The sequence below is a fragment of the Lissotriton vulgaris genome, chromosome 12, assembly GCF_964263255.1.
Source record: "Lissotriton vulgaris chromosome 12, aLisVul1.2, whole genome shotgun sequence".
NCBI lineage: Eukaryota > Metazoa > Chordata > Amphibia > Caudata > Salamandridae > Lissotriton > Lissotriton vulgaris.
The window spans coordinates 709,173,919-709,191,990 of NC_141700.1; the positions used below are offsets into that span (position 1 = coordinate 709,173,919).

An 18,072-nucleotide genomic window follows, 5' to 3' on the forward strand; every position below is an offset into this window, starting at 1 on the left:
GGTCTCGGCCACGGGGGGCGGGGCGCTGGCTTGCCACTGCGGTAGCCGTGGCAGGAGCGGGTGTGCGCACGGCGGTTGCCCAACGCTTAACAACGGCCTCATCTGCCCGCAATAAACCCTGGAACAACGTAGCTGGCATTGTGATAACAATGGTGGATCCACCTGCATCACGCGCTTGCAGCAACTCTCCCTGGGGTGATTAACGGAGAAATTTGGCACTGTGTTGCCCGATTTTAAGCATCAGTGACTTCATCCTTTGTGCCCCACATGCGCTGGGACGCCCTCTCTTCGCTCTTACTACGTCAATATCACCAAGGCTCGGAGCCATTTTCTCTTGTCTGAACTGTGGGCCTGCGCTCTCACCCGGCCTTTGGTTTTCCTGCGCCCTCTGCCCTCTGCCCTCTGCCCTCATGCTTTCTGGGTGCCTGTGGCCTGCATACATAGGCGTTTGCCTCACTGATTTAGGGCTCCACATTTCCGCCTGGTTCCCCCCCTTTTGTTCCATTAATCCCCATTCAAGGTATGGGACGCAAGGACCCCAAACAGCGAACCTTGCCCTTTGAACCAGTGAGCGACAACATGGCGTCGAATTCTACAGGCATGTCTGAGAGGGGTCCCGCCACTGAGCCTCCTGAGGCCCCAGAGGCCTCCGTCGCTGCATTGCTGCAAGAAATGAAAGCGGGATTTAAGGTGCTTGACTCCCTTTTCGATTCCCTAGATCAAACGATCGCATCCTTAGGCGCCAAAGTGCAGGGTCACGACAGACGCCTAGACGTCGCGGAGGCTTGCGTTTCCAACCTGGAGGATGGGACAGCACAGTCACTAAAGCGGTTGGAAAGGGCAAAGCGTCTACTCAAAGAAGTGGCTATAAAATATGAGGATTTGGAGGCGCGTGGGCATCGCAACAACGTCCGCATTATGGGGGTTCTGGAGACAACGTCAACGGGGAGTATGGTCCTTTTTGTCAAGCAGCTACTTACAGATTTGTTTGGGAGTGAGGCATTTACACCTGGCTTTGTTGTTGAGCGGGCTCACAGGTGTTTGGGTCCTAGGCCAAATCCGGGTCTCCCCTCTAGACCCATCATAGCACGCCTGTTGAATTTTAAAGATCGAGACACAGCGCTCCGCCTGGCACGAGAATGTGGCACGATTGAATGGCAGGGGTCTAAACTGTAATTCTACCCGGACTTCACTCAAATGGTGCAAGAGGCACAATGACAATTCCTGGGGGTAAAGGCTACGTTGCAGAATCTTGGACTCAAATATGGCATGCTATACCCCCAAGACTGAAGGTGGATGTGGGACGCAGATCACGAATATTTGATACCCCTACCGAGGCCGCACTCACAAGACACGTGCCTCGCAGAACTCGCCGGGAAGTGCGCTCACTTCCCACATCACAGTGGCTCGGACACCAGTGCGGACCTATTTTCGAACACTGGCGCTGAATGAAAGAACTACACATCACCATATGTAGTTTGCATTGTTTAATTGGGAAAATTGTTGTTTGATTTGATATTTCTCACTGTTGCGGCATTAGGCCGGCTGGATCCTGGGCTGCCACCCCCTCTGGTGTATCTGTACAATTGGTTCTCACCTCTTGAGGCCCACTTATTGGCCCTCAACTACTTTCCCGGCGATCATTAGGATTCCCGAGTACGTTATTTTGTTAGGGGTGGGCCAACTTGGGGCTGGTAGGTGGAAGGGTGGGGGGGTTTAGGGAAGAGTGCACACCATGAATGATCTAATTTACACTTTATTTGCACATTGTTCACTGTGTTAATGTCGCATGGCAGCCACAGCAGGACTATCTTTTCACAAGTTCTTAATGTCTCGATTAGGTAATGTACAGGGGCCTTCAGCCCTTACCCCGATGACCTGGAATGTCCGTGGCCTTAATAATACCCATAAATGATGTCAGGTGATTCACTACCTCCTTCGACACAGGGTTGACATAATATACTTGCAGGAGACACCCCCCCCCCCCCACAGATTCGGCTCAATTTGGCACCAGCTGGGGCACACACAGATATTTCGCCAATGATAGTAATTATGCTAGAGGCACTGCTATACTAATACACATGAGGATCCCCTTCACTCTTGTTGCCATGACCCTTGACCCGGTTGGTAGATTTGTGATTGTCACAGTGACCCTGTACGGCAATAAAGTTACCCTGGTTATTATCTATGCCCCTAACATCGACGACCCAGATTTCTTTCACGACCTGGAGGCCCGGATTGCACAACGTGATCCTCAAGCGTTACTTCCTTTGGGGGACCTACATTTATTAATGGACCCGATTCTGGATAGTTCAACCAACGCATCAGACACTAAACCACAGACGAGGCGTGCCATTACGACCCTTTGCACACATTACTCACTGGTTGACATTTGGCGACAGCGCAACCCCACTCTCACCAACTACATCCATTTCTCAGGCCCACACAGCACCTGGACTAGGATAAATTACTGGCTCCTCTCTCCCCACGTTGTGGGCTGGTTAAGTTCCCTCTCCACACTCCCCAGCACATACTCGGACCACTCCCCAGTGACCCTGCATTTACTGCTCCCATGTCCAGAGGGGTACGAAAGACAATGGAGGTTCCCCAGCAGGGCCCTCCTAGACGAAGTATTTAAGGCAGAGTTGTGCTGGGCAATTGAGGACTATTTCAAAATAAACACGGGCTCGGTGGACACAGCGGCTGTATTGTGGGAGGGTTTCAAGGCAGTCATTAGGGGAGTATGCATCTCCAAACAAGCCCTAGTACTTCGTGATCTCCGTAACACGTTGGCCCGCATTGAGCGAGATATGTCTAGGCTGGACTCTCGTCTCCTCTCCCTTCATAATCCACACGACCAAGTGGCATGGCTCGCCCTACTGATGGAGTACAAGGATATGGCAGAGATGGAGATATTATATATGGGGAAATACCAGGCAGCGCACAGGTATGGCGAGAGCGAACGTCCAGGCAGAGTACTTGCACGAATGCTGAAGCCACCCTACAGCCAATCCTGCGTTACTGAGCTACACTCTGCTTCTGGGGCCATGCTGTCCACCACAGTGGCCATTAGGGATGAGTTCCTGGACTATTACACCACACTATACACCTCATGGGCTGACTCGGACGGCGCTGCCCAGACTGCCTATTTAGATGAGATTGCGCTGGTGTTCCTGGAAAAGTACATGCTCGACTTTATGGCTGAGCCAATATCAGTCACGGATGACGAACTGGCCATAGATTCCCTGCGGAGTTCCTCTGCCCCAGGGCTTAACGGCTTCACTGGGGATTTCTATTACGAATTTAAGGAGATATAGGCCTCTCAGTTAATCTAGGTCTACGCGGAGGCACTAGAGATGCAAATTCTCCCTCCCACATTGCAGGAAGCTGATATCATACTTCTTCCGAAACCCGGCAAAGATCACAAACAATGCGGTTCCTATCGACCGCTGTCCCTCCTAAATCTGGACTATACAATCCTAGCCAAAGTACTAGCCAATACTCTCACAACTAATGGAATACATTATTTCTCCAATGCAGTCTGGTTTTGTTCCCCGGCGATCCACATCCCTGAACTTCCGCACGTTGTTTGCCGTTCTGCACAGAATATAGCCTGAGGTCCCTGCGGCCGCAGTGTTATTGGATGCCAAAAAAGCATTCGATTCTTTGGAGTGGCCTTTCTTTTTGGAGGTGATGCAATGCATGGGTCTTCCCTATGGCTTCATCTCTATGGTTTCCTTGTTATATAGTCAGCCATCGGCATGTCTGCAGCTGAATGACACCCTTTCCTGGCCATTCCGGCTGTACCGTGGGACCCAAGCGGGGCATCCCCCTGTCCCCACTTTTGTTCATCCTAGCCATGGACCCGCTGGTAAGACATCTCCAGGAACGTCATCTACATAGGGGACTACAGTTTAATACTGGCCCCCTACTCATCTCTCTATACATCAATGATACTATCCTTTACGTCCATGAGCCACGCATCAACCTGTCCCCTCTTATCCGGGAGATCATCCGCTTTGGACGGTTTTCGGGACTCAGTATCAATTGGCACAAATCAATCATATTCCCACTCACAACAAGCACTACCCATTGGGAATGCAAATTACACCTGGAATGGTACCAGGATTCGGTAAAGTATCTTGGTATACATATTCATTTAGACACCACTCAAATGATTCGCTTGAATTATGGGCAGACTTTCCAAAAGCTGGAGGACCAGGTCGAGCGTTGGCTGCGTTTGCCCCTGTCGCTGGCTGGATGGGTGGCCATTCTGAAGATGGTAGTACTTCCAAAATTTTTATACCTTTTTAATAACATCCTTATCCCTCTCTCTGATGGTTTCTTCCGCACCTTGCAGACACTCATGACCAGGCTGGTATGGGGTGGGAGAAAACCCCGGGTTCGCTGGACTACAATGACGCTGCCATACGAAAGGGGCGGGTCCAATGTGCCGGACTTCCATCTTTATTATCTTGTAGCGTGGTGTCACTATGTGTTCGCTTGGTTTGACCCTGATGCAAGCATACCCTTCCTGAGACTAGAGGCTGACTTGGTACTCCCTGATACATTATGCGAGGTGCTTCCAACTGGATTTCCACACGACAAACACGACATACAGACGGTGTCCACAACTGCCTGGGCGTGGGGTAGGCTGAAAAAGCGTACAGGCGCCCCACACTTATACTCCTCTGCCCTGCATTTACCCAACGCCAGATGGTTTCCCATCACTGGGGAGAGACTAGCACAGAACACATTGTCTATGCTGGATGTTGCAAAGGTGGGAGATCTGTTCCCAGGGGGCCATGTGTTCTCACTAGACGAGAACGCCCGGTTGACTGATTGTAACTTCATGACAAGATTCCGCATTAAGTCAGTAAGCTTGCTCCGGGGATATCACAGGCATTTGGATTAGGCGCCTTGACGCCCATTGGGCTAAGTAGCGCGATATAAATCGGGTTTCATTCATTCATTCTTGGATGCGCGCTGCCTTCCCCACATACCCAACTGAGACCGACTCTTTCCCTCCACTAACACTGGTATCGGAGTCCCCCGGCGGTACGCACCTTCTCTCTGAAATGTACAAGGCTTGCGCCGAAATGCTGCCATCGGACGACTCCGGCCTCAGACATGCCTGGGAGGCGGACACGGGGTGCACCATCACAGACGAGCAGTTTGCCAAGTGTTGCGGGGCCACCAAAGACATCTCACTTAATAGTTGCCTTAAGCTGTTACAATTTAAATTTCTCCGCCGTGCTTATTTTACCCCAGCTTTGGCACACAGAATAGACGCTGGGCGACCACACCCTTGCATGAAATGTAATGCACCGCATGCTGACTTCATACATTTCTAATAACAAAGGAAGGGCTGGCTCTAATCAGTAAGGCTGAGCATGGTATCATAAACAACAAAGGAGAATGCCAATACTGATACTATATTTAAAGCAAAAATGGTGACCAATGTATAGACCTCAGTTCAATACAACTGTATGCAATTTAATAGCTGTTTATTCAAAATTATTTTACTTGCATGGATTTAGAAATTTGGAATACAATTTAAACAAATTTATATGAAAACAATGAAAATGAAGACACAGGAATGAACTAAAACATCACACATACCGTCATTCATAAATCTTCAGTCATATCACAATCAAACAACTCACATGCATTCATTCAAACAATGTACTAAAAAAAAACTGGAGAATGAATGCATGCACCAAGAAGTCGAGTACTTGGTCTGCCACAAAATCAAAAGCAATATATATTATTCAAGAAAATACACCATATCTGATTCAGTTGAATAACTAAATATAGACATATACAACAAAATTTGGGTGTATTATTGCCAATACAAATGCGGAAACAAATTAGCAAAAGGGCAAAGTCAGCAGACCCCTCGGCCTACGCGTTTCGAAACCCTATAGATCTTGGGATTCTCTTCAGGGCCAATCAACTCTGTAAAAAGAAACAAAAAAACCATGTGTCTGACAACTCAAACCAAAAACCAAATGAGCACTACTTCACCTTTAAGGAAACACTCCAGCTTAGCAAATAAGAAACGTTCATGAGCAGGAGCTCCTAAAAACAAAATAGAGAGGGGAACAGAAAAGAGAAATAGAAACAGTCGTGAGTGTACCCATAGGTTAGCCTTCTATATTCAGGATAAATTCATGTTCACTGGCGGCTTACCTCAGTGAAGTCCACCGTGTATCCTGAGGATGCAAAAATATTCAATAAATGAGCACTGGTCTCATAAGAGCCAAGGTGACCTAACAAGGGACAAGGTTGTGATGAAAAAACGACAAAACAAGCAAGTTGCATAAAGTTATCCTAAGCCAGGGAACAATCCCCGTAATAGGTCAGAACCGGGTCAGTAAAAACACTGGGTCGTTAAATCAGGAGGTCTCTTACCATCAATCGCCAAACAGTGCGTCTGAGCAAAGGGATGCTTTCAGTTCAGAAGACGGACAGGCGGAGGTGGAGTCGCCAGGCTGAAAAGCACAAGGGGGTAATGAGATAGGCTTGTGGGCGTGGCACACGGGCCCGGTACAGTTTGCTTAAACAGGTGGTTTCATTTACCGAGTATGCATAAATCCAGCAGAGGGAGAACCATGTCCCGTTATGGATCCGGACCATGCTACAGTCAAAGCGCGTGCGCACCCGCCTTGGACGCCGGGTAATGTAGTCCAAGCGTGGCGCATGCGTGATGAATCTATATGTTCGAGTACATTTACTCGCCCATTAATATTGAGACGATCAAGGGTTGTGAATGAAAATAAAGAACCAAATAGCAAACCCTCAGAGTCCATAAATAGGAGATAAGTGAAATATTTGTAGTCGGTATAAAAAACTCAACATAGGAGAACCCAGTCGGGATCCTGGGAACTGTAGCCCAAGTCAGTGCGTGTACGCGAAATTACTGTTTGCACAAATGAATATGTGACTGAGTTCAGTGCTTCACACCAATTCAGGCACTATAGATGAGTTCCAAAAATGGGTGGTGGATCGAGTCAACTCCTATGCAGGCGATGACCAGGGGTGTGTCACTTCTGTTGACACAAGTCCATGTAGCTCAAAAGCTATTGAGTTAAAAAGGCACAGTAATCAGTTGTAAATGATGAAGCTCAAATGGGAAGAGTAGTGAAACAGGCGTCCAAGGCTAAGGCACTGGGAACTAAAACCACCAGACAGAGGGACAGAAAATGAACGTTAAAAAAACTGGTATTACCGGTCATAGTTAAACGAACAAAAGGATCAGAACCACAATGAACGACCAAGTATACTGTAACTAACTACAATTTATACATTTCTGATAGCTCGTTGAGACCTGACACAGCCGTGTCAAATTTGACGATCAGAAGGGCCTCTCTTCGGGAAAAATTTAACTCTAAATCCCCTCCACGAGGGTCTCATTCTACTTTAGAAATGACTGTCCATTTAAGATCGCTGACTAAGTGATTTTGTCTTATCCAGTGGTTAACCAGGGGTGCAGTCTCAACTTTGTTCTTAATTCGAGATTTGTGTTGAGAGATTCTGTGGTGAATTTCCTGATTAGTTTTGCCGATGTAAAGGTGTCCACATGGGCATACTACTCCGGAGATGACATATTTAGATTTACAATTACTAAAGGAATCGTGTTTCCAAGAGATTCCCCTGTGTTGAAATAGTGAACCTTCCATAGTGAGATCACAGCACACACATGTTCCGCATTTGTGGTGACCGACAATGGGGGTCAGGCCCATTAGATGTCTTAGTGTTGGCTGTATCTCTTTGGGGGCTGCTGCCCTAACAACGTAATTGGAAATACTGCTTTCTTTTTTGAAAGCAAACAAGGGTGTTGACTGTAAGCTGGTGTCCAAGTTCTTCACTAAAAAATTGGTCAGAAACGCCATGAAAAGAGCTAGATGGACACCAAGGGAATGCTTACTAGAACGCAAGAGTAAATCACAGACACAAAGACTAGTCTGTGTCACCACATTCTGTCCCAACTCTAATAAACTTAAGAAAGTCATTGGACAAAATTGGTATTTAGTGAATAACTCGGACACCAGCTTACAGTCACCACCCTTGTTTGCTTTCAAAAAAGAAAGCAGGATTTCCAATTAGGTTGTTAGGGCAGCAGCCCCCAAAGAGATACAGCCAACACTAAGACATCTAATGGGCCTGACCCCCATTGTTGGTCACCACAAATGCGGAACATGTGTGTGCTGTGATCTCACTATGGAAGGCTCACTATTTCAACACAGGGGAATCTCTTGGAAACACGATTCCTTTAGTAATTGTAAATCTAAATATGTCATCTACGGAGTAGTATGCCCATGTGGACACCTTTACATCGGCAAAAATAACCTGGAAATTCGCCACAAAATCTCTCAACACAAATCTTGAATTAAGAACAAAGTTGAGACTGCACCCCTGGTTAACCACTGGATAAGACAAAATCACTTAGTCAGCGATCTTAAATGGACAGTCATTTCTAAAGTTGAAAGAGACCCTCGTGGAGGGGATTTAGAGTTAAATCTTTCCCGAAGAGAGGCCCTTCTGATCGTCAAATTTGACACGGCAAGAGTCAGGTAACGAAGAGCTATAAGAAATGTATAAATTGTAGTTAGTTACAGTATACTTGGTCGTTCATTGTGGTTCTCAGTTCAGCAAGGGGTTATTCGTATTCAGAATAGAATGGCGCACAACATGTAGTGGTAGAGTGGTCACAAGTAAGTAGTTTTGGTTGGTGCTGCTTGTACAGAGAGAACCCTAAAACTCTGCAACCAAAGGGTGTAGAACTACCCTTATGTTTAAGTACAACAGCCAGTCAAGCGCACACAACAGTTGTAAGGGTATAGTTGATTATGGTAAAGCGTTCAAGGATAAGCTCACACACGATGTTCTTTCAGTCTTCGTTTTTTAATTAGTGAATGGTTGGGCCTCCTGTCCAGGAGAGACCAACGAAAATAGAGAAACCAGCAGACACGTGTTTCGTCAGTAAGGGCAGTTAACCCAATGACTCTTCAGGGCTGGAGATAATACAAAAGGAGGGGGTTTGTGATTGATAACAATAAGAATGCGAAAGAACACAAAACAAATTGGAAATCCAAAGAAAAGAGAAACCTAGTGTGAGTGAAAACCTGAAGAAGAGAGTGGGGGGGAAAAAAAGGACACTTGAAGGACACTTGAAGTGACTGTGAGGTTTGTAGATAACAAACACCTAAAGTGTGGAAAAAACACAATTTGGTGCCCTCATAGTGAATGGTGACTGGATGTGCGAAAGCACGGCCTAAAACAGTGTGCAGAGCACCTGACAATTGGAGGAAAAAGAGCAAGAATGGAGGGAAGAAACATGAACAGCTGCGGTATGCATAACTAGTGAGCAATCATTCTGAATGCTGTACCTGTCATGGAATGTCAGAAGAAACATAAGAAATGCTGCATTAAAACAGTGAGTGAAGTGAAGTGAAAGCCAGTGCAAAGAAAAAATGGCTGACTGAATCTCATGACATAACCTAGAGCATACAATATAATGTTGGTTGTATTCGTTAATAAAGTCAAGCACCATAGCCTGCACCTAGAAAGAAAAGAACAAGGGCAGAGTATGCATTTTCAAATTATGCGTTTTGTCCGTGTTTGGAATAATATATGTAAAGTAGGTATTTCAGCTTGTCAGTGCATCCACCTGAAGGAGGGAGAAAGGGATAAAAAACGACACCATTGCTAAAAATGGTAGGGGATCAACAGGTTATCAATGGCGCTGCTGCAACACTCGTTGATTATATGGTTATGAAAACCAAATTACAAGTTTTGACTATCAATGCGGTCTACCGTAAGTTTGTGACTAACATAATGCAGACAGTCGTACATTTGATCGTTCCTAACATAATCAAAGCGTGTGTCAGAAAGACAGCCAGAGAGAGAAAGGTCGAAGTAACGACAGAATGAATAAAAAATAAGGAGAAAGGGGTACCTGTCGGGGAGTAAAAAATCGTAGTATCTGTGGCAAAGGAAAAATAAATAGGGTAGAGTCAGAGCACTAAAAAACGCTACTAGTACCTGGTGCTCTGAATAGAATATTTGAGCAACACAGAAAATGGCGAAGTAACTCACCGGGGGAGCGGTGATACTTCCAACCCGGTCCTGGTCGGGTTTTGGTGGGAGGTTAGTGTGTCCACACCAGAGGTAGATGAGAGAATAATAATAGGCTTGTATTCGTCATTGTGGTTCTGATCCTTTTGTTCGTTTAACTATGACCGGTAATACCAGTTTTTTTAACGCTGATTTTCTGTCCCTCTTTCTGGTGGTTTTAGTTTCCAGTACCTTAGCCTTGGATGCCTGTTTCACTACTCTTCCCATTTGAGCTTCATCACTTACAATTGATTACTGTGCCATTTAACTCAATAGCTTTCGAGCTACATGAACTTGTGTCAACAGTAGTGACACACCCCTGGTCATCGCATGCATAGGAGTTGACTCGATCCACCACCCATTTTTGGAACTCATCTATAGTGCCTGAATGGGTGTGAAGCACTGAACTCAGTCACATATTCATTTGTGCAAACAGTAATTTTGCGTACATGCACTAACTTGGACTACAGTTCCCAGGATCCCGACTGGGTTCTCCTATGTTGAGATTTTTTATACCGACTACAAATATTTCACTTATCTCCTATATATGGACTCTGAGGGGCTGCTATTTGGTTCTTTATTTTCATTCACAACCCTTGATCGTATCAATATTAATGGGCGAGTAAATGTACTCGAACATATAGATTCATCACGCATGCACCACGCTTGGACTACATTACCCGGTGTCGAAGGCGGGTGCGCACGCGCATTGGCTGTAGCGTCTTCCGGTCCGGATCCATAACGGGACACCGTTCTCCCTCTGCTGGATTTATCCATACTCGGTAAATGAAACCACCCGTTTAAGCAAACTGTACCGGGCCCGTGTGCCGTGCCCACAAGCCTTTCTCATTACCCCCTTGTGCTTTTCAGCCTGGCGACTCCACCTCCGCCCCGTCCGTCTTCTGAACTGAAAGCATCTCTTTGCCCTGACGCACTCTTTGGCGATTGATGGTAAGAGACCTCCTGCTTTAACGACCCAGTGTTTTTTATTGACCCGGTTCTGACCTATTGCGGGGTTTGTTCTCTGGCTTAGGATAACTTTATGCAACTTGCTTGTTTTGTCGTTTTTTCATCACAACCTTGTCCCTTGTTAGGTCACCTTGGCTCTTATGGGACCAGTGCTCATTTATTGAATATTTTTGCATCATTAGGATACACGGTGGACTTCACTGAGGTAAGCCGCCAGTGAACATGAATTTATCCTGAATATAGAAGGCTAACCTATGGGTACACTCACAACTTTTTCTATTTCTCTTTTCTGTTCTCCTCTCTATTTTGTTTTTAGGAGCTCCTGCTCATGAACGTTTCTTATTTGCTAAGCTTATACTGTAAGCTGGAGTGTTTCCTTAAAGGTGTAGTAGTGCTCATTTGGTTTTTGGTTTGAGTTGTCAGACACATGTTTTTTTTGTTTCTTTTTACAGAGTTGATTGGCCCTGAGGAGAATCCCAAGATCCATAGGGATTCGAAACGCGTAGGCCGATGGGTCTGCTGGCTTTGCCCTTTTGCCAATTTGTTTCCGCATTTGTATTGACAATAATACACCCAAATTTTGTTGTATATGTCTATATTTAGTTATTCAACTGAATCAGATATGGTGTATTTTCTTGAATAATATATATTGCTTTTGATTTTGTGGCAGACCAAGTACTCGACTTATTGGTGCATTAATTCTCCAGTTTGTTTTGAGTACATTGTTTGAATGAATGAATGTGAGTTGTTTGATTGTGATATGAGTGAAGATTTATGAATGACGGTATGTGTGATGTTTTAGTTCATTCCTGTGTCGTCATTTTCATTGTTGTCATATAAATTTGTCTGAATTGTATTCCAAATTTCTAAATCCATGCAAATAAAATATTTTTGAATAAACAGCTTCATACATTTAGCATGGTCATGCTCCCCTTGAAATCATTCTGGTCAGAGGTGCATGTGACGCTGAGGAAGATAATCGGACTGCCAATGGTCCCCATTCCTGAGATTGCCCTGTTAGGATACACTATACAGATTCCTAAGAAAGTCAGGAAGCTTGCATCATTGGGGCTGCTATTGGCTAAACGGGAGGCGGCCTTACACTCGGGCACAAAGTCTACTCCTAAGCTGCAGGATTGGCTGGGAAGTCTGGCACACTGCAACACCAACACTGAAATATACGCTGGTCTCATGCCGGCTAGGTCGCGACCGCGTGACATTTGGGGGCCGCTGAGATCAAACTTTGAGAATGCAGTGCGGGCCTCTGCCTCACAGGTGGATGCGGGGGTGGTGCCGGAGGGGATAGGTTAATGGGGATGTTTTTCCTTTATTTGTGATATGACTTCAATTTCAGTCTCGAAAGGTTTGCTTTTGCCATGCTAATTCGCTGCACGTGGGAGATGGCGCTAGTCGGGTTCCTTATTCTGTAACAGGTGACGTAGGGTGGGGAGCGGAGGTTGTGGCTGGATTTCCCCAGTGCTGGTCTGGACTATGATATTGAGTATTTTAACGCACATCACTGTGTATGTACCTGTCAGGCACGATTTGTTTGACATGTCGGATGGCTGTTTGTAATGAAAAGTGACGATTATTCTATAACTGAAAAATAAAGTGTTTAAAACCATCACCATATGGAATTCACTCGCATGGATGGAAGCTGAGTGTAAAATACACTCAGACCGACCAATAGCTGTAAAGAGTTTACACAAATGCCCTCTCTGTCTTTATATGACTATATATCTATAAACACATGGATGTAGTTATCATTTAATTATTTGTTTTATTACCAGGCTTTGGCAAACAGCGTAGAAAAGCAAGAATGATTACAGGGCCAATCTTATACCCCTAGGGTTTGTCAGTGGCAGTAACCAACACCAAAATCATTCCATAGAAGAGTAATACCTATCAACTGTGTTCATTCATAAGCCTTCCCACAAGGCAAACATCAGCTATAGCATAATAAAATTATAAGTATGTACAACATACAGTTGTCAAACAAATATAAAATCCTTAGTGATAGAGCCTAAAAAGGATTACCATAGCACAAAGAATGCATCCCCATGGTCCGTTCATGTGGTTTACCAACACTAAAACCCTTTCCTTCTACAGTGACCTGTGAGATTCCAAAACAAAATACCTGCTGTCAGGGTTTATCACAGTGTAATACCAACCCACCCGTAAACGTTTATTCCCTTTAACATTCTTTTTACAATAAGTAAGACTACTTGCACTGTCATAACTTTTTATTACAAACGAATCATACCCAAGGAATATGGCATAACATTTCCCAGTAAAAAGAAAAAGCCGCTAGCCTTTACCAATAGCTCAACACTGTAATTAACTGACACCTGCTGATGTGGAATCACTGACAAAATATTGAAGGTCAGAATATCGTCCTACAAAAATATCGCAGCAAAAATATCGAAGTCAAGAATATCGAGATCCTATCTACAGTATGGTAAGTACAAAAATATTGAAAAAAATATCGATGTCAAAAATATCGTTAAAAATAATGTCAAACAAGTAAATAATACATATAATTAAAATAAACAGTTAACATTTTTTTAAAACGCTTAAAAATTATTAGTACTGTATATAATTAAAAAATACATTAAACATATACATATAATATATAATATATTTACTTATTAATATATTGTAATATGTATTTTACTAACTTATACATTGTTTAATTAAAAAAAAAAATTATAAATATATATATATACATCTATACACATAAAACAATAATATAAATAGAAATTAAATAAACATATGTAACATATTAAAACAATTAAAGTTATTTGTAATCTTTTTTTTAAATTAATTATAGACTACATTAGATGAAATAATACGAAAAATATAGATATCAGAGGAAATAAAATTATTATTCCAACTCCAGTGACTGCAACAGTAGAGAAAGTGGTGGATAGCATAGTGGTAAAAATTACTATTCCCACTCCGGTGAGTGCAACAGCAGAGAAATTGTTCGATAGCGTGGGGGTAAAAATTACTATTCCCACTCCAGTGAGTGCAACAGTAGGGAAAGTGTTGGATAACGTAGGGGTAAAAATTACTATTCCCACTCCAGTGAGTGTAACAGTTGGGAAAGTGTTGCATAGCGGAGGGGTAAAAATTACTGTTCCCACTCCAGTGAGTGCAACAGTAGGGAAAGTGTTGGATAGCGTAGGGGTAAAAATTACTATTCCCACTCCAGTGAGTGCAACAGTAGGGAAAGTGTTGGATAGCGTAGGGGTAAAAATTACTATTCCCACTCCAGTGAGTGCAACAGTAGGGAAAGTGTTGGATAGCATTGGGTTTAAAATTACTATTCCCACTCCAGTGAGTTCAACAGTAGGGAAAGTGTTGGATAGCCAAGGTGTTACATTTACTATTCCAACTCCAGTGAGTGTAACAGGGTGGAAAATGTGGGATAGCATAGGGGTAATATTAACATACTTATCAATTAAATATTTTTTGTAAAATAAATAACATATTAATAATTATTTAACAAAAAAGTATTAATAAATACCTATTAAATTAATATTTACTTAAATAACATTAAATTACTTCCCACCCTATTGTAAATTACCCGTTTAATACAAATTAATCACCAGTAAATTAACAATCAATACCAATAAATAAAAACATATTAATTAATTAATTATAATTAAATTACTTCCCATCCTATTCCCCTCTAAACCCACAACCCGGTCTGATACTAAAATGCTACATTTACTTAAACAAAATTACTATTTCTTAAACATTTATTATATATATTTAAAAATAATGAAAAAACATAAAAAAAATGTTAAACATACATATAAAATACATACTAAAATACATAACACTAAATAAAATCGATATTACTTACAGCAATATTTTTGCTGACGATAATATTTACTTCAATGTTACTTTTTTCGATATTAAAAAAATCGATATTACTTACCTTGCAGTCGATATTCTGGTCAACGATATTTTTGACTTCGATATATTGTCCCTACAATATTAAAAACTCGATATTAGTGTAGGCTGATATAAAAACTTTGATATTTTGACTACACACCGCTGATGTGTGCATAAACCTCACCACCATGAGACGCACATTTATAACATTACAGAAATGTACAAAGTTATAGTTAGCAAAACAATATACAACTCCTCTGGATAGGGTCTAACAAGAGTCACCTCATTGAAATTTCACTCAAGATTTTTCAGAGTGGGTGACCAACACCAAACCCTGTGAGATTAATTGTAATCAAATACCTTTTTAACAGTAGATAACATAATGTAATAGGAATCCACTGATAGAGGCCTATTGGCTTTAGCATATCTTTCAGGGAATAAATATGCCAGGCCTTTGAAAAAACCTTTAATCATAAACATGCCAGACCTACAGCATGGGGCATAACATTTCCTAGTACACCAATCAAGCCTATATCTGTTATTATTGGCTTGTCACCATAACCTACAAGGCTTTTCACAATCAATATGTCAGGCCTTCTGCCTTTATATTAACTTTTCAGAATAAACAATCATGCATGTAGCCTTCATAATTTGGTTAGCACCATAACTAACTCAAGCCTATTGTAATGAGCATATGCTTTCTACAAGTCATCCATCCATCACACAGGCATAAAAGTACAGAATTACAGTTTTATAATAAACAGATCAAACCTGTGAAATCTGACATGAAGTTAACCAATGGACCGAATGACCCTTTACTCTTTAATCTTGGCTTTAAACTTTACCCAACACGGGTTTATACACATGCACTTAAAATGTCAGGTATTCAGACAAAATGCCGATTAAAAAAGAAATCATCATATAGAAATATCTTCTTCAAACGATAATGATACAGAAATATCATGTGCAAGAATATCATTGTCAAGAATATCAAATTTTAAGGTATGTAATTTCGATTTTAACAATATCAAAATCATTAATATAGATTACAAAATATAGTTGTTAATAATATTGTTTAAAATTATTTTTAAGTACTTTAGTATATATTTTATTTGTATATGTTATAAATTGTCTGTATAATTATAGTTAATAATTTTTAATAGAGTTTTACAATTTTAGTAATTTATAAATCTTACTTTTTTTATTGTTTTTAGTACTGTTGTGGGTTGTGGGGTTTAAAAGGGTGCAGGGTGGGTACTAACTTATTTATTATTAATTAATAATGAATTTTTGTGATGTTTAGCACTCTAGCGGGTTGTGTGTTTAAAGAGGTACATGGTGTGATTTCTTTTTTTTACCAATATTAATCATTTTATTGATAAATATTTATGTTAATTGTACAATTAATTATTGTTAATGTTAAGTGTTATGTGCAGGCTTTGAGTTTTGCTGGGGTATAGGGTGGGAAGTAAATTAATTAAAATGAATTAATAATTCATTTTAAATTAATAATTATTGAATTGATAATTATTTATCTTAATTACATAATTATTTTATTAACATTGACTTTTAATTGTGAGTTGTGGATTTTGCAGGGGTATTGTGTGGAAAGTAAATTAACTACTAATTCATTTTAAATTTGTATTATTTATATTATTGATAATGATGTTATTTGTATAATACATTTTTATTAAAATTAAAACTCCAGTGCCCAGCGGACACGGGGATTGCCCCCAACCCCAAGACAGTGGTAAAAAGCTTGGGTGTTTACTTAAATAAGACACTGTCTATGCAAAACCAAAGGGCCTATTATGATGTCGGACAGATTGCCCACGCCAGGCTGGCGGTAGCCACTGCCGGCCTGGCGGGGGCAATCCGCCCGACATCCTCTTCAGAATCCCCTCTGCCTTATTAGAATGGCGGGGGATTGCGGCGGACGGAAAGACCGTCCGCCGCATTTCCGCTCTGGTCGCCTTGCGGCCGGGGCGGAAAATGTTTAATATGGTGTCGGTGTCCATTAGACACTGCCAGCCATATTAGCATGGGCTTTCAGACATGCTTTTCCATGGCGGCAATGCCGCCACGGAAAGGCATGCGGTCTTCACTCTGGGGTCCCCTACAGGCCCCCAGAGTGAAGGAGGGGTGGGGGTTGCACACGGGGGGTACCTGTGGAAACCCCCTTCATTTGCATAAACAAAGCAGCAGGCAGCGTGCCGTGCCTGCCACTTTGTTTATGCAAATGCTGAAATGCATTTTTAGCATTGTGGCGGGCGGTGCTGAGAGCAGGATGTGCCCGCCACTGTGGTGGGCACATTCTAATGCCCCCCATGGGACCCGAACCCTTATGGCGGGCGGTCCTAATCCCTGCTAGGATGACGGGCGGACTTTGTTCATCCCAATAGGCCCCCAAGTTAGTGCGATCTTCGGACCCTGCTTCCATATGCTACTCTTGCTACACAGAGTCTTCTCCCTCCTTCCTCTGGCAGTACGCAAAACCTCAGTCCAGGCCCTGGTTATGAGTCACTTGGACGCAGCCAACAATTGTTTCTTAAATAGTCCACAGGTTGTACAAAACACAGCGGCATGCCTGGTTACCAATATGCCTCCCAGAACAGCCTCCCTTCCCCTCCTACAGCAACTCCACTGGCTGCCCATCTGCCAGAGAATCATATTCATAGTATGCTTTACGGTGCATAAAGCCTTAAAAAGACAAAGGACATAGCTATTTGGCTCAGAAAAGTATTCCTGACCAACCCAGCAGAGTTTAACGCTCGGGTATGAAAACTTTTTCACTATTCCCTGTGTTAAGAAAGCGCGGTCTGGTGGCAAAGCTTTCTCTAATAGGGCTCCTTGGCTGTAGAATTCCTCGCCCCTCACTTTGTGTGATTGTGAGGACCACGTGCGCTTCAGGAAATTCCTGAAAACGCTACTCTTTGTGGCTTAATTCTCTGTAGCCCTAGCTCTGCCTGTCCGCAGTGCAGAGATAACCCCCAGGGGGGTGAGTCCAGCGCTTTATATGCCTTTAAAATTAAATGAATAAAAAGCGCAGGTTGTGGGTTTTGTAGGGGTGTAGGGTGAAAA

The 18,072-nt window shown here is 42.8% G+C and overlaps 1 protein-coding gene across 1 annotated transcript in view; it reads left to right on the forward strand.

Annotated features, from left to right (window-relative positions):
- Positions 1–3,859: 3,859 nt before the first annotated feature.
- The window catches only part of LOC147678065 (vomeronasal type-2 receptor 26-like), an 89,445-nt gene continuing 75,232 nt past the window's right edge, over positions 3,860–18,072 (forward strand). Inside the window, exon 1 of the mRNA XM_086945615.1 lies at positions 3,860–3,871. Within this exon, the coding sequence (XP_086801741.1) occupies positions 3,860–3,871 (12 nt within the window). The remainder of the gene's footprint in view (positions 3,872–18,072) is intronic.